The 20,014-nt window shown below is 43.4% G+C and overlaps 1 protein-coding gene across 10 annotated transcripts in view; it reads left to right on the top strand.

Annotated features, from left to right (window-relative positions):
* Nucleotides 1–20,014, top strand: part of LOC139263125 (protein numb homolog) — a 228,782-nt gene that overhangs the window by 117,690 nt on the left and 91,078 nt on the right. For 7 of the 10 annotated variants that reach the window (XM_070878706.1, XM_070878705.1, XM_070878709.1 and 4 more), the window contains exon 2: nucleotides 17,528–17,670. In XM_070878706.1, the coding sequence (XP_070734807.1) occupies nucleotides 17,545–17,670 (126 nt within the window). In that variant the 5' untranslated portion in view covers nucleotides 17,528–17,544. Of the gene's footprint in view, nucleotides 1–2,548; nucleotides 2,710–17,527; nucleotides 17,671–20,014 lie in introns of all 10 variants that reach the window. The other 3 variants (XM_070878707.1, XM_070878708.1, XM_070878704.1) reach the window with 2 other exon arrangements.

The following is a 20,014-nucleotide window of genomic DNA, read 5'->3' as shown; positions in this document are numbered from 1 at the left end:
TTCGTTGTGCTCAACAAAAATATATTCCAGTGAAAAAGAAGGGCGGTAAGAGAAGAGATAACCAGCCGTGGATAACCAAGGAAATAAAGGAGAGTATCAAATTTAAAAACCAATGCATATAAGGTGGCCAAGGTTAGTGGGAACCTAGAAGATTGGGAAAATTTTAAAAGACAGCAAAGAATGACTAAGAAAGCAATAAAGAAAGGAAAGATAGATTATGAAAGTAAACTTGCGCAAAACATAAAAACAGATAGTAAAAGCTTTTACCGATATATAAAACGGAAGAGAGTGACTAAATTAAATGTTGCTCCCTTAGAAGATGAGAAGGGGGATTTAATAATGGGAAATGTGGAAATGGCTGAGACCTTAAACAATTATTTTGCTTCGATCTTCACAGTGGAAGACACAAAAACCATGCCAAAAATTGCTGGTCACGGGAATGTGGGAAGGGAGGACCTTGAGACAATCACTATCACTCGGGAGGTAGTGCTGGACAAGCTCATGGGACTCAAGGTAGACAAGTCTCCTAGTCCGGATGAAATGCATCCCAGGGTATTAAAATAGATGGCGGAAGTTATAGCAGATGCATTCGTTATAATCTACCAACATTCTCTGGACTCTGGGGAGGTACCATCGGATTGGAAAGCAGCTACTGTAACGCCTCTGTTTAAAAAAGGGGGCAGACAAAAGGCAGGTAACTATAGGTCGGTTAGTTTAACATCTGTAGTGGGGAAAATGCTTGAAGCTATCATTTAAGGAAGAAATAGCGGGACATCTAGATAGGAATAGTGCAATCAAGCAGACGCAACATGGATTCATGAAGGGGAAATTATGTTTAACTAATTTACTGGAATTCTTTGAGGATATAACGAGCATGGTGGATAAAGGTATACCAAAAGGCATTCGATAAGGTGCCACACAAAAGGTTACTGCAGAAGATAAAGGTACGCGGAGTCAGTGGAAATGTATTAGCATGGATAGAGAATTGGCTGGCTAACAAAGCAGAGTCGGGATAAATGGGTCCTTTTCGGGTTGGAAATCGGTGGTTAGTGGTGTGCCACAGTGATCGGTGCTGGGACCATAACTGTTTACAATATACATAGATGACCTGGAAGAGGGGACAGAGTGTAGTTAGTGTAACAAAATTTGCAGATGACACAAAGATTAGTGGGAAAGTGCGTTGTGTAGAGGACACAGAGAGGCTGCAAAGAGATTTAGATAGGTTAAGCGAATGGGCTAAGGTTTGGCAGATGGAATACAATGTCGGAAAATGTGAGGTCATCCACCTCGGCGGGGGGGGGGGGTGGGGTGGGGGGAGGAAACAATAAAAGGGAATATTATTTGAACGGGGAGAAATTACAACATGCTGCGGTGCAGAGGGACCTGGGGGTCCTTGTGCATGAATCCCAAAAAGTTAGTTTGCAGGTGCAGCAGGTAATCAAGAAGGTGAATGGAATGTTGAATGAGGGATGGAGTACAAAAGCAGGGCGGTCCTGCTGCAACTGTACAGGGTATTGGTGAGGCCGCACCTGGAGTACTGCGTGCAGTTTTGGTCACCTTACTTAAGGAAGGATATACTAGCTTTGGAGGGGGTTCAGAGACGATTCACTAGGCTGATACCGGAGATGAGGGGGTTACCTTATGATGATAGATTGAGTAGACTGGGTCTTTACTCGTTGGAGTTCAGAAGGATGAGGGTGATCTTATACAAACATTTAAAATAATGAAAGGGATCGACAAGATAGAGGCAGAGTAGTTGTTTCCACTGGTCGGGAAAACTAGATCTAGGGGGCACAGCCTCCAAAATATGGGGGAGCCAATTTAAAACCGAGTTGAGAAGGAATTTCTTCTCCGAGAGTTGTGAATCTGTGGAATTCTCTGCCCAAGGAAGCAATTGAGGCTAGCTCATTGGCTGTATTCAAATCACAGATGGATAGATTTTTAACCAATAAGGGAATTAAGCGTTACGGGGAACGGGCGGGTAAGTGGAGCTGAGTCCACGGCCAGATCAGCCATGATCTTGTTGAATGGCGGAGCAGGTTCGAGGGGCTAGATGTCCTACTTGTGTTCCTAATTCTTATGTTCTTATATTCCATCCGCTCCTAGGGCCTTGTTCCTTAGTTGTCGAATGGCCTTTCAACCTCGTGTAGGGTTGGGGTTGTACTGAGATGATGGTGCGTAGCATGCTGTGGGATGGAGTCGAGTACATTCATGTCAAAGGCAGAGTCTCGGTTGAGGAGATCTTCAAAGTGCTCCTTCTAGCGAGCACTGACTGCTTCTCTGTCCTTGCTTAAAACTTCTCCATTCTTCGACCACAATGGGCTAGAATCTTGGGTGCTTGGCCCCTAGGTGGTCTTTACTGCACTGAAGAATCCACGCACGTCATGATTGTTGACTAGTTGCTGGATCTCCTGTGCTTTCTCAACCCACCATCTGTTCTTTATTTTGCGAGTTTTTGGTTGGACTTGTCTTCAGACGTCTGTAGATTTGTTTTCTGGCACTCGAGTTGTCTTGCTGTTTACAATTAAAGAATGCCTTGTGCTTGCAGCTTATTAACTGCTGGATTTCCTGGTTGTTCTCGTCGAACCAGTCTTGGTGTTTCCTGGTCGAGTGACCGAGCGTCGTCTCAGAGGTCTTGATTATGGAGGCCTTGAGGGCAGACGAGGCACCATGAGCACCCTGCGTCTCTGGATCACTTTGACTCGCCAGGTTGGTAGTGAGGCATTGGCTGAATAGCACTTTCTTAGCATGCTCCAGCGTTGATTTTCGTGCGGCATTGTTTCTGTTGCCGTCGCTGTTTTTGGGCAACATTGATGGACATCACCGAGAGGATTAGGCGGTGATCCGTCCAGCAGTCGTCGGCTCCTGTCATGGCATGAGTGATGTGCACGTCCTTGCGGTCCCTCACTCGGACGATGACTTAGTCCTAGCAGATGCCAGTGCTTCGATCGGGGGTGTTGCCATGAAGTTTGGTTGTAGTTTTTCTGACGGAACAAGGTGTTGGTTATGGCAAGGCCATGTTGTAAGCATTTTGTCAGCAGGAGGGTACCATTGGAGTTGGTTTTCCCTACCCTCTCTCTGCCAATCACATCTCCTCAGAGACTCGTGTCCTTTCCAACTCTGGCGTTAAAGTCGCCAAGAAGGATTAGCTTGTCGCCCGTTGGTACTCTGGACAGGGATTCTTTAAGGTTGAGTAGAATTTCTCTTTGATCTCGTCTGTAGCTTCCAGTGTTGGGGCGTGTGCACAGATGACCGTAGCGCATTGCTTCTAGGCTACGTTGAGCCAAAGGGTCATGACCGTTCGTTTATCCCGCAAGGGGAGTCTCTGAGATGGCCAACTAGCCCATTTTTTATGGCGAAGACATAGACATACGCTTTGACATAGACATCGCCACCCTAAGCGAGATCTGGCTGGAAGGGGAAGGCCAGCTCAGGGAACAAGGTGGTGGTTACATGTTCTTCTAGAGAGGTAAACTAGAAGAAGAACACCACCTCCATGAGGTGGGCTTTGCCATAAAAAATGAGCTAGTTGGTCGTCTAAGATTAAATGTCAGAAGTGATAATGGTACACAAATGGTCTAATTCATTAGCAACATGTCATTCAGGAAGCCATCACTCATCGAGGTGTTTACAAATTCTTTTGATCTCTTTGAAGAAAGTCATTGTAGAATCAAGACAGACATCAAAAAGTCAACCTGTCATTAGTAGACTTCAAGGGGAGGAAGAGATTGAGCTTTTATGTTAAGTAAAGGGCTCACTGAAGCGGTCTAGCATACATGTGTTTATTTTTGTAAAGGTACATGAACACAAGTTATACTAAGTGGCTCTTGGTATATTCAGTGTTCTGTACATTTTGCTTGCTTTGGAGTAAAGAAGCTTGAGCAGTCATCACATAGAATCATAGAATGATATAGCACAGAAGGAGGCTGTGCCAGCTTTTTGGTAGTTATCCAGTTAGTCCCACTCCCTGCGCTTTCCCCATAGCCCTGCAAAATTTTCCCTTCAAGTATTTATCCAATTCCCTTGCAATAGAATAAATGTGTAAACGGATGTAAGTTTTTAAGAGATTGTAAACTGGGCTTCACACAAGATTTACTATAAATAGGAATGATATCTATAGAAACCGGATAGTGCCCAGATAGACTAAACTCTTGAAAGTAATGTGACTAGTTTAGAAAAAAAAATATTACAAGTAGCGTTCTTCCTCCTCCTCCTTTCATTTATCATGCAAGGGTGTGTAACATCTTCCAAGTCTATACCCCATCAATCATTTTCATAATCCTAAAAGACCTAGTGATTTGTATATCTGTATATACATCTGTATATATGTACTCCTAGATCCCTTTGCTCCTCTACCCCATTTAAACTGTTAGAAGAACATAAATTGGAAGAAGAGGAGCTCATACAGCCCATTTAGCCTGCTCCACCATTCAATAAGATCTTGGTTGAACTTCTACATCAACTCCACTTAACCATCCTATTCCCAGATCCCTTGATTCCTTCAGTGCCCAAAAATCTATCGATTTTAGCCGTGTTCTAAGAACATAGACTATAAGAAATAAGAGCAGGAGTAGGCCATTTGGCCCCTCTAGCCTGCTCCGCCATTCAATAAGATCATGGCTGATCTGATCTTGGCCTCAACTCCACAATTCTGTCTGCTTCCCATAACTCTTGACACCCCAATAGTTCAAAAATCTGTCTGCCTCTACCTTAAATATATGCAATGACCCAGCTTCAACAGCTCTCTGGGGTAGAAAATTCTAAAGATTCACGACCCTCCGAGAAGTAAGTCCTCCTCATCTCCATTTTAAATGTGCGACCCCTTATGCTGAAACTCTGCCCCCTAGTTCTAAATTCACCCACGAGGGGAAACATCCTCTCTGCATCTACCCTGTCAAGCCCCTTGAGAGTCTTGCATGTTTCAATAAGATCACCTCTCATTCTTCTAAACTCCAATGAGTATAGGCCCAACCTGCTCAACCTTTCTTCAGAAGACAACCACATCATTTCCAGAATCAACCTAGTGAACTTTCTCTGAACTGCCTTCAATGCAAATATATCCCTCATTAAATAAGGAGACCAAAACTGTAATCATCATCTTGCAATTATCTATTTTGAATTAATTTGCAAATTACATGCCCATTTTGAGAGGAGGAGGTGGGGGGGAGGGAGAGGGAGAGAGAGGGAGAGACCGATGACGACACAGATGCCTGGCCGCTGCCGAAGACTCCGGGCGGGGCCCGCCCCCAGCAAGATGCCGGGCGAGCGGTCCCCGCCGACGACGTGGAGGGGGAGGAGGGGGAGCGGCTGAACGGGGGGTGGGTGTGTGGGGAGGGGGAGCGGGAGCTGAACAGGGCGGGGCGGGGGTGGGTGGGGAGCAGGAGGGAGGGAGGCCCGAGTCCGATCTTCGCCCGGGAAGCCCATTCGGCCTGGGCGTACTTCAGGCCCCTCCCACGCAGCCTCGGGGGTAAGGAGCTACTGCACATGCGTGCGCATCTGCAGAGGTCCCGGCACTGGTTTCAGCGCAGAGACCTGGCTCCGCCCCCGACCCCTTGTGCAGCGCCACGCCGAGCACAAAGACGTCCTAAGGAGCTCGCAGAATCACAAGATAAGTTTTCGCCGCCCTTTTTATTCCAGAAAATTGACGCACCTTATGGAGGTGCGCTGTTCTTAGAGGGCGGAAACTTGGGCCCGTAGTGTGGGGATTGGTGGTTCACAATTTTAAGGAGTTGACCCCAAATTTCAAATTGACCTTGGTGGAGATAATTGTTGCTTTTAATTGGGTTGTAGCTTTCAGAACTAAAGTGATTTGCCATGGAAATTTGAATTGATGTATTTTAATATCAGAGTCACTTTTTGAGCTCTTCCAATCTCAAAGGAGTAAAGTACTGGAGTTTATAATCTGTTACACATATTGAGTATGGAGTACATATTACATGCTCTCCACCATAATTATAATGGAATCCTATTTCTGACAACCGGGGTGAAAAGTTCAATTGAGCTGACAACAGTGCAGTGAACTTTGATTTTAGTTGAAATGGTTGAGATTCCACTGGAAGAGATTTGGAAGAGATTGTTTCAAAAGTAGATTGTGCACACATGTACTTCTAAAATGGTGCAGTGTTCTGGTTGAACGCGGAGAGGACCAATCAATGGTGTGTGGAATAATTCTTTGTCCGTAATTATTCTTTTCACCATAATATGGTTGCAGTAGTTAGTGCTAGTTGGATTGACGGCATAGTATCAGTGAAGATAATTGTGTCAGGTAGGAGTACCAATTAAGAGTTCCATCATAATCTGTTTGGAAGCACATAAAACAGTATTTGGAAAGAACAAGGGCTTTTACTTCGGGGTTGTCATAGAAGGAAACTGTGGATTTCAATTAACAATCCAATTGTGTGAAAAGCTACTTGAAAGCTTTTGTTAAGTTCAGGATTTAAAAAAAAAAAATGGATATTGGCCAAGAAACTAGTGGCTATAAATTTGGTTTTGCCCACTATAGGGCGGCGGCACCGCCACCAGGACACTACCTTTAATGCCAAGCGATGTCTACCGCCTCAAAGTGGGATATTCAGTTGTATCACCCCAAGAGGAGAGTGGAACGCTCAGAGATAGTGCAGGAGGCCTCCTCAATTTTTGCTGCTAGAATGCCGACATCCTAGCGCCTAAAGATGAAAACACACATCCTGTTGAAAAATTCAAAAACCTCACCCACACTTCCCTACTGCAGCAACAAATAAATAAAAGTTGAAAAAGTGAAATTTCAGTACTTACCTTGCACTCCGGGCGATGTTCAACCGGGATCGTCACTGGACTGACTGTTTTCTCATGCCAGGCGCTATGGCAGCTGAAAGACTGAATTTTGAAAAGGCGGGGCTGACGTCACCGAGTGGGCGGCGTGAGTGAGCGCAGCGCAAACGGTCAACGCCGCTGCTAAACCTTCACTGAAGTTTGTGGCAGGCACCGACAGCGTATGCTCGGACGGGAGGTGCTTTGCGCCCCGTTAGAGCTAATGGGTGCTGCTAACCAACCGAATTTCTAGCCCTAACTCTCTTTTCTCTTAAAGCTATTTATGTAGTCGAATTAATAAAGCTCAGTATGTCTCCTCCTTGGCTCTCACTGGTTAATTTTTTTTTGTTATTTTTATCAATAAGAAGCACCCACCTTTTTGAAAGTTTCTGCTTTTAATTTCAGTGATTTAAGCCCCTGTAGAATTACTGAACTTTAGGCACTCCATAAACGGTCACATGATTTTGAGGATGATTCATCAAGCAACACTCTGGATTAAATTTTATTGCTGTTGAATGTCATACTAATAAACTGCATATTCTAAAATTTGGAGTAATAACAGCAATCATTAATCCTCTAGACCATCAAGGGTATGTCGTAAATGACCACGCTGATAGCTGCTGACACAAAAAAAAACCCACATAAATTAAACCAGCATATTTATTATCAGTCGTAACGGATATCTGGAAATTTATTTACAAGACTATAATCTAATCTGGGTGTTCTAAACTGCACCTGCCCAAACCATTTCTTTGCCCTGGTATTGCCCGACTCTGTGGTGCACACCTCCGCAGTGAGGTGCACACCTTTTGACCGCATGGACGAATTATAACAATTGTACATTCCTGTCTGGCGTAAAAATAAAAAAGGGAAGGTGGCTCAACCGTGGCTATCGAGAGAAATCAGGGATAGTATTAAAGCCAAGGAAGTGGCATACAAATTGGCCAGAAATAGCAGCGAACCTGGGGACTGGGAGAAATTTAGAACTCAGCAGAGGAGGACAAAGGGTTTGATTAGGGCAGGGAAAATGGAGTATGAGAAGAAGCTTGCAGGGAACATTAAGGCGGATTGCAAAAGTTTCTATAGGTATGTAAAGAGAAAAAGGTTAGTAAAGACAAACGTAGCTCCCCTGCAGTCAGAATCAGGGGAAGTCATAACGGGGAACAAAGAAATGGCAGACCAATTGAACAAGTACTTTGGTTCAGTATTCACTAAGGAGGACACAAACAACTTTCCGGATATAAAAGGGGTCAGAGGGGTCTAGTAGGGAGGAGGAACTGAGGGAAATCTTTATTAGTCGGGAAATTGTGTTGGGAAATTGATGGGATTGAAGGCCGATAAATCCCCAGGGCCTGATGGACTGCATCCCAGAGTACTTAAGGAGGTGGCCTTGGAAATAGCGGATGCATTGACAGTCATTTTCCAACATTCCATTGACTCTGGATCAGTTCCTATCGAGTGGAGGGTAGCCAATGTAACCCCACTTTTAAAAAAAAAAAAAGGAGGGAGAGAGAAAACAGGGAATTATAGACCGGTCAGCCTGACCTCAGTAGTGGGTAAAATGATGGAATCAATTATTAAGGATGTCATAGCAGCGCATTTGGAAAATGGTGACATGATAGGTCCAAGTCAGCATGGATTTGTGAAGGGGAAATCATGCTTGACAAATCTTCTGGAATTTTTTGAGGATGTTTCCAGTAAAGTGGACAAAGGAGAACCAGTTGATGTGGTATATTTGGACTTTCAGAAGGCTTTCGACAAGGTCCCACACAAGAGATTAATGTGCAAAGTTAAAGCACATGGGATTGGGGGTAGTGTGCTGACGTGGATTGAGAACTGGTTGTCAGACAGGAAGCAAAGAGTAGGAGTAAATGGGTACTTTTCAGAATGGCAGGCAGTGACTAGTGGGGTACCGCACAGTTCTGTGCTGGGGCCCCAGCTGTTTACATTGTACATTAATGATTTAGATGAGGGGATTAAATGTAGTATCTCCAAATTTGCGGATGACACTAAGTTGGGTGGCAGTGTGAGCTGCGAGGAGGATGCTATGAGGCTGCAGAGTGACTTAGATAGGTTAGGTGAGTGGGCAAATGCATGGCAGATGAAGTATAATGTGGATAAATGTGAGGTTATCCACTTTGGTGGTAAAAACAGAGAGATAGACTATTATCTGAATGGTGACAGATTAGGAAAAGGGAAGGTGCAACGAGACCTGGGTGTCATGGTACATCAGTCATTGAAGGTTGGCATGCAGGTACAGCAGGCGGTTAAGAAAGCAAATGGCATGTTGGCCTTCATAGCGAGGGGATTTGAGTACAGGGGCAGGGAGGTGTTGCTACAGTTGTACAGGGCCTTGGTGAGGCCACACCTGGAGTATTATGTACAATTTTGGTCTCCTAACTTGAGGAAGGACATTCTTGCTATTGAGGGAGTGCAGCGAAGATTCACCAGACTGATTCCCGGGATGGTGGGACTGACCTATCAAGAAAGACTGGATCAACTGGGCTTGTATTCACTGGAGTTCAGAAGAATGAGAGGGGATCTCATAGAAACATTTAAAATTCTGACGGGTTTAGACAGGTTAGATGCAGGAAGAATGTTCCCAATGTTGGGGAAGTCCAGAACCAGGGGTCACAGTCTAAGGATAAGGGGTAAGCCATTTAGGACCGAGATGAGGAGAGACTTCTTCACCCAGAGAGTGGTGAACCTGTGGAATTCTCTGCCACAGAAAGTGGTTGGGGCCAATTCACTAAATATATTCAAAAGACAATTAGATGAAGTCCTTATTACTCGGGGGATCAAGGGGTATGGCGAGAAAGCAGGAAGGGGGTACTGAAGTTTCATGTTCAGCCATGAACTCATTGAATGGCGGTGCAGGCTAGAAGGGCTGAATGGCCTGCTCCTGTACCTATTTTCTATGTTTCTGTTGCTGTTGAGGTGTTGATCTCGGTAGCGCTGCTGTAGGGAGGTAGTAAGCAGTGTCGGTACCTTCCCACAAACCAGGGCTAGAATTTATCCAGGCTGCTGCGGTTGTGCACTTGGTAGCTAGCTTAGAGTGACATGGTGGTCTGGTAGGTTCTTGCCCAGCTGTTCTCTTGGCTGCAGGCAATTGGGAATTGGGTAGAAGATAACAGGTTCATTGTTCAAAGTGCCCTCCTTCAAATGAAATAAGGCCACAGCCCACCTGCCTGCTGCAGATATGGGTGTTTTAAGATGGCACAGCACTGTTTCAAGAAGACTAAAGTTCTCGTCCTAACTGTTGTTTAAAAAGGGATAGACCGAGTAGTTATAGGCCAGTCAGCCTAATCCAGGTGGTGGGTAAATTATTGGAAAACATTCTGACTGACCGTATTAATTGCCATTTAGAACAGCACGGATTAATCAAGGATGGTCAGCACGGATTTGTTAAGGGATGGCCGTGTCTGACTAATTTGATAGAATTTTATGAGGAGGTAACATGAAGGATTGATGAGGGTAGTGCATTTGATGTAGTCTGGATGGATTTCAGCAAGGATTTTGACCAGGTCCCTCATGGCAGACTGGTTAGAAAAGTAAAAGCCATGGGACCTAAGGGAGAGTGGCAAGTTGGATCCAAAATTGGCTCAGTGGCAGGAAGCAAAGGGTAATGGTTGGCGGGTGTTATGACTGGAAGGCTGTTCCGCAGGGCTCAGTACTAAGCCCCTTGCTTATTGTGACATATATCAATGATTTAGACTTCAAAATAGGGGGTATGATTAAGAAGTTTGCAGATGAGGTTACGCTTGAACTAGTTAGGCCACAGCTAGAGTACTGCGCGCAGTTCTGGTCACCGCGTTACAGGAAAGATGTGATTGCACTGTACATAAGAACATACATAAGAATTAGGAACAGGAGTAGGCCATCTAGCCCCTCGAGCCTGCTCCGCCACTCAACAAGATCATGGCTGATCTGGCCGTGGACTCAGCTCCACTTACCCACCCGCTTCCCGTAACGCTTAATTCCCTTATTGGTTAAAAATCTATCCATCTGTGACTTGAATACATTCAATGAGCTAGCCTCAACTGCTTCCTTGGGCAGAGAATTCCACAGATTCACAACCCTCTGGGAGAAGAAATTCCTTCTCAACTCGGTTTTAAATTGGCTCCCCCATATTTTGGAGGCTGTGCCCCCTAGTTCTAGTCTCCCCGACCAATGGAAACAACCTCTCTGCCTCTATCTTGTCTATCCCTTTCATTATTTTAAATGTTTCTATAAGATCACCCCTCATCCTTCTGAACTCCAACGAGTAAAGACCCAGTCTACTCAATCTATCATAAGGTAACCCCCTCATCTCCGGTATCAGCCTAGTGAATCGTCTCTGTACCCCCTCCAAAGCTAGTATATCCTTCCTTAAGTAAGGTGACCAAAACTGCACGCAGTACTCCAGGTGCGGCCTCACCAATACCCTGTACAGTTGCAGCAGGACCTCCCGGCTTTTGTACTCCATCTCTCTCGCAATGAAGGCCAACATTCCATTCGCCTTCCTGATTACCTGCTGCACCTGCAAACTAACTTTTTGGGATTCACAAGGACCCCAGGTCCCTCTGCACCGCAGCATGTTGTAATTTCTCCCCATTCAAATAATAATCCCTTTTACTGTTTTTTTTTTTCCCCCCCAAGGTGGATGACCTCACATTTTCCGACATTGTATTCCATCTGCCAAATCTTAGCCCACTCGCTTAACCTATCTAAATCTCTTTGCAGCCTCTCTGTGTCCTCTACACAACCCGCTTTCCCACTAATCTTTGTGTCATCTGCAAATTTTGTCTACATTCTGTTCCCTCTGCCAGGTCATCTATGTATATTGTAAACAGTTGTGGTCCGAGCACCGATCCCTGTGGCACACCACTAACCACCGATTTCCAACCCGAAAAGGACCCATTTATCCAGACTCTCTGCTTTCTGTTAGCCAGCCAATTCTCTATCCATGCTATTACATTTCCACTGACTCCGCGTACCTTTATCTTCTGCAGTAACCTTTTGTGTGGCACCTTATCAAAATACCTTTTGGAAATCTAAATACACCACATCCATCGGTACACCTCTATCCACCATGCTCGTTATATCCTCAAAGAATTCCAGTAAATTAGTTAAACATGATTTCCCCTTCATGAATCCATGTTGCGTCTGCTTGATTGCACTATTCCTATCTAGATGTCCCGCTATTTCTTCCTTAATGATAGCTTCAAGCATTTTCCCCTCTACAGATGTTAAACTAACCGGCCTATAGTTACCTGCCTTTGTCTGCCCCCTTTTTTTAAACAGAGGCATTACATTAGCTGCTTTCCAATCCGATGGTACCTCCCCAGATTCCAGAGAATTTTGGTAGATTATAACGAATGCATTTGCTATAACTTCCGCCATCTCTTTTAATACCCTGGGATGCATTTCATCAGGACCAGGAGACTTGTCTACCTTGAGTCCCATGAGCCTGTCCAGCACTATCTCCCTAGTGATTGTGTCAAGGCCCTCCCTTCCCACATTCCCGTGACCAGCAATTTTTGGCATGGTTTTTGTGTCTTCCACTGTGAAGACTGAAGCAAAATAATTGTTTAAGGTCTCAGCCATTTCCACATTTCCCATTATTAAATCCCCCTTCTCATCTTCTAAGGGACCAACATTTACTTTAGTCGCTCTCTTCTGTTTTATATATCGGTAAAAGCTTTTACTATCTGTTTTTATGTTTTGAGCAAGTTTACTTTCGTAATCTATCTTTCCTTTCTTTATTGCTTTCTTAGTCATTCTTTGCTGTCGTTTAAAATTTTCCCAATCTTCTAGTTTCCCACTAACCTTGGCCACCTTATACGCATTGGTTTTTAATTTGATACTCTCCTTTATTTCCTTGGTTATCCCTTCTCTTACTGTCCTTCTTTTTCACTGGAATATATTTTTGTTGAGCACTCTGAAAGAGCTCCTTAAAAGTCCTCCACTGTTCCTCAATTGTGCCATCGTTTAGTCTGTGTTCCTCGTCTACTTTAGCCAACTCTGCCCTCATCCCACTGTAGTCCCCTTTGTTTAAACATAGTACAGTCGTTTGAGACACTACTTCCTCACCCTCAATCCTTAGAGGGTACAGAGGAGATTTGAGGATGTTGCCAGAATTGTTAGGTATGAGAAAAGATTGGATAGGCTGAGGTTGTTTTCTTTGGAACAGAGGAGGCTGAGGGGAGACTTGATTGAGGTATATAATAATATATGGGGCCTGGATAGAGTGGAAAAAAGGACCCTTAGCAGATGTTGTTACAGATTCTTTTCCCTCAATCTGTTTCAGCGAATACACTGACTCGAACACTTTAAAGTATATTTCAGACTAACTTTATTCAGGCTTCATCGATGAAGTGTCTTGCTCTGATAAAGGGGCACTGACTCCATGAGTCTGTCGAATCCACCAGAGCAAGCAAAAATCATTACAAAAACATCACAGTTATACAGTTCTTGATCGGTACAACCCCTTTTCATTGTCCTATCACATTAACTATCGTGGCATAGATACAAGCTAAACCAGTCATTTACACAGTAAAGCAAGCAATTCCCTAATCATGAGTGAAGATTAAGTCATCTCCAGCTTATCTTTGTTTTGCAGGCAAGGAAGGCACAGTTCTGCTTCTCTGGGTATTCCCACAGTTTGGCTCCTACATCTGTTGCTACATTCCCATGATCAGACAGTTCCTCAAGATTGTTTTACAAAAGCAAGTCTCTCATTGTTCTCCCCTATAGTGAGATCTGAAGAGTCAGCAATAACCATGAGCGGCCATTTTAGAAAGAGTTAATACATTTGAAGTTAGTACGGATAATACATATAAAGTTGGTAGCTACATTGATACAGATTCTCATTAAGGGGTCAATAACCAGGAGGCATAGATTTAAAGTAGTTGGTGCAAGGATTGGAAGAGAGTTGAGAACTTTTTTCACCCAGAGGGTACTGGGGGTCTGGAGTGCTCTGCCTGAAAGGGTGGTAGAGGCAAAAACCCTCATCCCAATTAAAATATACTTAGTTATTTTTCTTTAATTTGTTCATGGAATGTGGGCATTGCTGGCAAGGCCAGCATTTATTGCCCATCCCTAATTGCCCTTGAGAAGGTAGTGGTGAGCTGCCGCCTTGACAACTGAGTGCCTTGTTAGGCCATTTGCACTTGATGTGCCGTAACCTCCAATGCTACAGACCAAGAGTTGGAAAGTGGGATTAGGTTTGATAGATCTTTTTTGGTCAGCATGGACATGATGAGCTGAATGGCAGCCTCCTGTGCCATAAATATGTGATTCTATGGACTTCATTGTCGAAGTTATTGTGCTTCAGATGACACATTCAGCTAAGCTCCATCTGTCTTCTTTCACTGTTCAGGAAGACTTTAAGGATCCCATAGCACTATTTGGCATCGTGTGTTTTTAAAAGTGAATCAACATTTTGAAGCTGATATTTTCTTGAACAATACGAAATAGGGTTAGAGGAGGCTCGTGTGTAGTATAAATCTGTTGGGCTGAATGGCCTGTTTCTGTGCTGTAATATTCTATGCAAAAATAGGGCAATAATTTGTACAAAATGTACTTTTCTAGACTGAATTTCTGCTTTCATGAGACAACTCAATCGTCTATTGATGTAATGTGTGCGTGTAGCCCTTTTAAAATGTTACTTTAATAGAACCTTTGATCTCCACTTCATACACTAATCCCAGGTAAATTGGCACCAGATGAAAGAAGAAAGACATGGATTTATATAGCGCCTTTCACAACCACCGAACGTTTCAAAGCATTTTGCAGCCTATGAAATATTTTTGGAGTGTAGTCACTGTTGTAATGTGGGAAAAGCGGCAGCCAATTTGCGCACAAGCAAGTTCCCACAAACAGTAATATGATGATGACCAGATAATCTGTTTTTGTTTGATTGAGGGATGAATATTGGCCAGGGGATAACTCTCTTGTCCTCTCTCAAAATAGTGCCCTTTTACGTCCACCTGAGAGAGCAGACAGGGCCTCGGTTTAACGTCTCATCCGAAAGACGGCACCTCCAACAATGCAGCGCCCCCTCAGCACTGCACTGGAGTGTCAGCCTAGATTTATGTTCTCCAGTCTGGGATTTGAACCCACAACCTGCTGACTCAGGCGAGGGTGCTACCTATATGAGGTCATGCAATTGTGGATGTGGAGGTTTTATGACTTGGACATTGAAGTAATTCACTGGCCAAGTTATTTTTAGTTTTAAGTTGATAGTACTGTCGTTTTTATCCTATGATTTATTTTCTGAGTGCACCTACCTTGTAAGGTTGCCAAACCTCCAGAATTGTTTTGGAGTCTCCAGGAATTAAAGATTAATCTACCAGACAATGCTCCAAGCAAGGTGGGAGAAAAATCAGTAGGGGCATTAAAATAAAACTGGGGTTCCCCCCTCCCCTTTTTAGGGAACATTTTAATTTATTCGTTATCTGGTCGGGAGCTTGGAGGTGAGGCAGTTGAAGGCGAGAGGTCATGTAATGAAATCTCCCAGAACACGCCAACCCTACTACCTTGTGATCACAATGATAATTTCTGATAATGGTTTCACTTACAGAAAATTGCATGGATAGTCAATGTTTACTTTTGTGTGTTTGTTTAATCAGGTTTTATATACTGAACGATTGCTTCATATCTGTAGTAGGTTGATGCAAAACATATACAATGTGTGCTTGCTTAAAAACATCACTCGCTCTATTTAGGTGATGAACTTATGAAAAGCTAACTCTTGTACTATGCTGTCAGTTTTCAATAAATTGAGCAGCAACAGTGCCACTTAGCTCTTGGTTGATTTGGAACGTTCCACATATCTTAGTACAGTTGCTGCAAGATGGGGAAAATGCCAGGTAGCACAACTAATTGTATCTGGGCAGTCGTGCAATATTTAATACACTTTCTTTTGAAACAGATTTTGGAAAATTACTTTGCAAACTAATTTGTTTTTTGAATCATGAGCAAGTAGCTCAAGTATAGTCAAGTATAGGCACTGCCTGGAATAGTAAGCCATTCCAGTGCCAGGTTTGATTTTGGTCGTGGAGTTGGTTGATAACAGGAATAATTTGGGCACGGCGATTGGAAGGAAAAAAACAGTCCGGGTTTGTGCTCATAATAGATTTCCAATAACTTGCTGAGGAGTGTCTCTCTCTGGGTGTTGGCTAAGGACAGATGAGATTCAGCTGGGACGCCCTTCACAACCGAATTGCTTCCCAATACTCCGTGTGTGGCCTTACACACACAGAACATCCATTTGGCTCAGTTACCAAATGAATGCCAACAGCTGTGAAATTCTGAGAGTCACTACTTTTAAGAGACGGGAAAAGCTAGGGGAAAAATAAAGCTTGTTTTATTTCAATTTTTTTCTTGTGTTGTATTTATAATGGGTCAAGCTGGAGTTCAATGCTTCCCAACAATCAACATCCTTCCCTTGGTGGACTTCACTTGAGACTGAGCCATGATTTGATGATTTTTGCAGAGAAAGTGGGTGGGTGAGCAGGGATGGACCACATAGCAGGAGGCTTAATTGGTCAGTCGTACTGAATGCAGTTGGGAGTTTGAGGATGAATAGAAGGGATCGCCTCCAGGCTCCTAATCACAAAGGGCAAACAGGGTAGCAATTACGTGTTCCAGGTCCTGGAGAGGAAAGGGAAGTTAGACATGGGGCTATAGTTGGAAAGAATGGAGTGATTGAGAGTATTTTTTTTTGTGTGGCTGGCTGTAAAATCAGCTTCAAAGGGGAAGGGAACTTTACCTTTATCATTAGCAGCATAAACCTTTTAAATCAAGTCTGTATCTCAAAGTTTCTCATTTAGTATTGAGCGAAGGAAGGACTTGCATGATAATCTAAATGAACAAGGGATCATCCCATTGAGTGTATAAATCATCCATTTGTTCACCATTTTTTTTCCAGCCAATACTCAATTACTCTTGCTGTTGAATTTAGTTCAGGAAAAAAACTGGATATGGCACAATGTGGTAGAGCAATAATTTGTTGTGCCTTGGACTAGTATTTATGCCAACAGCTGTAAATTACCCCACACAAGAGACGCCAGGTCTCTTCCTCCACAGGAAGGAAGGGTAATTGCAGCGATTCAACATTGTGCCCCAACTATTCATGCCTCTCCTCACAGACTGTCTCAGAGCAGTGTTGGCAGTGTTGCGATTGGCAGGGAACAGCAGCCATTGTTTGTGCTCATGATCGCTTTCCAAGGACTTGTGCTAAGGAGTCTCTCTCTGGGTGTTGGGTGAGGACTGATCAGACTCAGCTAGGACGTCCTTCACAACCGAATTGCTTCCCAATGCTCCGTGTGCGGCAGCATTGGCAGTAGGTTGACTGGATGCTGAGAGAGTTGCTGGAAAGCACAAGCAAGGGAAGAGGGGGGAAAAAATCCCTTTTTGGGAAAAAATTATTTGCAACAACTTTAACACCTTGCTGAGAATGGAATATATATAACTACATTCAGTAGAGCTGTACATGCCACGTTGGTTAGGGTTGTGCAATAAGACAATTCGTTAAATTGATTTCTATGATTAGGTGAGTAATTTGTTCTGTTCGACTAATTGGCACAGTCATAATGGCATGTGATTTTGATTGATATAAAAATGTCTGCATTTTCTGTTCATTGTATTAAGAAGTGATTTGTGCTAGAGAATGAATGACTGCTGTCAGGAAAAAGAAATAACCCAGTACTTTCAGTGGGCCACAATTTAACATGCAATGTTTTTCCTTTGTCAGAAAGTGAGTGGTCAAAAATGAACAAGTTACGACAGAGCTTCAGGCGCAAGAAAGACATCTATGTTCCGGAATCGAGTCGACCGCATCAGTGGCAGACTGATGAAGAAGCAGTCCGCAGTGGCAAATGTAGCTTTCAGGTCAAGGTAAAGTCTTTGCACTTTTCAATTATTTACTTAAATGAAGTGATTTCTTCGTGGGAGACTTTGTGTTGTATTGATTACAATTTAATAACAATTCTAGTGGGGTCAGCAGAATGTTCACATTTAAGAAAGAACTTGCATTTATATACAGGCAGCTCTCGATTATCCATACACTGATCCAATGGGAAACCATTGTAACGGGATTTAAAATTCTGTTGCTAACAAGTGAAAAGACAGCGCCAAATAATTTGGAAAAACCGCCTTCCAAACACTGTGCTCCTTTTGTATTTGCTCATTCTCTCTCTCTATCCTTCCTCTCTCTCTCTCTCTCTCTCACCATAAAAATCACCCTCCTCTGCCCTTGCTTTGTGTGTGTGTATGTGTGCACGTGCGCTGCTGCAGCTGCTGTCTCTCGCGGCTGCCGCTGACGTTGGGAACGGGGGCAGTGCCGGCACCGGGTTCCAGGCACAGAACCTGTACATGCTGGTAATGTCCATCTTTTGTTACTGTTTGTAGTTGATTGTATTGATTCAGTAAAGTTTTAACTTTAAAATGTAGACTCACCCTAACGGGAAAATCGTTTACCTGGAATAGCCCAATCCCCGAGGGACCCAGATAATCGAGAGTTGCCTGTAGTATAAACGGAAAAGCGCTGGAATTCTCAGCGGGTCAGGCAGCATCTGGAGAGAAACAGAGATTTCCAGCATTTTCTGTTGTTTAAGATTCCAGCATTCGCATTCTCTTGCTTTTGCATTTATATAGTGCTTTATTGCTTCTTCAGGATGTCCTAAAGCACTTTGCATGCAGTGCTGTCACTGTTTTATGCAGTAGACAATTTGCATACAAGGTCCCTCAAACAGCAAATGAATAAGAAAATAATTTGCTTTTAGTGATTATTGAAGGGAGTTTTGAGTATTTTATGTCAACCGAGCAGGCAGGTTTACTTGGTTTACTGTCTCATCTGAAATAAAGCACCTCTACCAATACAGAACTCTGTCAGTACTGCACTGCAGTGTCAGCCTGCATTTTATGCTGAAGGCTGTAATGGGGATTGAACCCAGCACTTATTGATTGAGGAGTGCTACCAATCGAGCCAAGTTGACACTCGATGCTTAAATTAAATTGGCATATAGATAAGTCAATCTGATCAGTTTTCAATCACTGTGACTGTCTGGTACCAATTAAATTATCTCTGTTAGATTGCATGCAGCACATATCGTCTTGTTGATCAGACAACCATAGGAACCAATCTGACATAGACATGGCTACATTGAATTTCAGTTTTGAACCAGAAAATTCTACGCTGACTTTTCTAAATTGCATCCATGTAGTTGAACAAATGTTCTGTATAGTTCTGGTATGCCCTCAAATGAACATACCACTCTGGCTAAAAATATTTGGAAATTGGTTGCTGTAAGCACTATCATTACACTTAAGTGTGGCTATAAGTACCTTTTTAAAGTTACAGCTTTCCAGCAAGCACTGTTTTGAAGTAAATGTGTATTCAGACCGTTTGTTTCTTGATATACAGAGATGTGTGATTTTAGTGGACCAGATGGGTCAGTCACAACTATCACCCATTTATCTTTTGAGACACATTAGCTGCCCCAATTTATTTTTATACCTAAATAAAAACCTGAAAATGTTAGAAATACTCAACCGGTCAGGCAGCATCTGTGGAAAGAGATGACCTTTCATCAGAAGGCCTTTGCCCCCTATCCCTTAATACCTTTGGTTTATAAAAAGCTATCAATCTCAGATTTAAAATTAACAATTGATCTAGCATCAATTACTGTCTGCAGAAGAGAGTTCCAAACTTCTACCATGCTTTGCGTGTAGAGTGTTTCCTGATTTCTCTCCTGACAGCTCTGGCTCTAACTTTTAGACTATGCCCCCTCGTCCTAGACTCCCCAACCAGCGGAAATAGTTTCTCTCTATCTAACCCTATCTGTTCCACTTGATAGCTTGAACATTTTAATCAAATTACCCCTTCACCGTTTAAATTCTAGGGAATGCAGCCCTAGTTTTTGTAATCTCTCCTTGTAATTTAGCCCTTCGGATCTGGGTATCATTCTGGTAAACCTAAGCTGCACTCCCTTCAAGGCCAATATATCCTTCCTACGGTGTGGTGCCCAGAACTGCTCACTGTACTCCAGGTGTGGTCAAACCAGAGCTTTGTATAGCTGCAGCATAACTTCTACCACCTTGTATTCTAGTCCTCTAGATATTAAGGCGAGCATTCCACTAGCCTCTGCTTGACATGTAGTTAATTGCTGCTGGGCACTGTTATTATTGGTGACCTGTTGGCATTAACCTATGGTGATGGGCACCATAATTGCATTGTAGT

Source organism: Pristiophorus japonicus, chromosome 4 (assembly GCF_044704955.1).
Source record: "Pristiophorus japonicus isolate sPriJap1 chromosome 4, sPriJap1.hap1, whole genome shotgun sequence".
Taxonomy (NCBI): domain Eukaryota; kingdom Metazoa; phylum Chordata; class Chondrichthyes; family Pristiophoridae; genus Pristiophorus; species Pristiophorus japonicus.
Note: the sequence above shows the minus strand (reverse complement) of the source record. Positions and strands in the feature narration are given on the sequence as shown.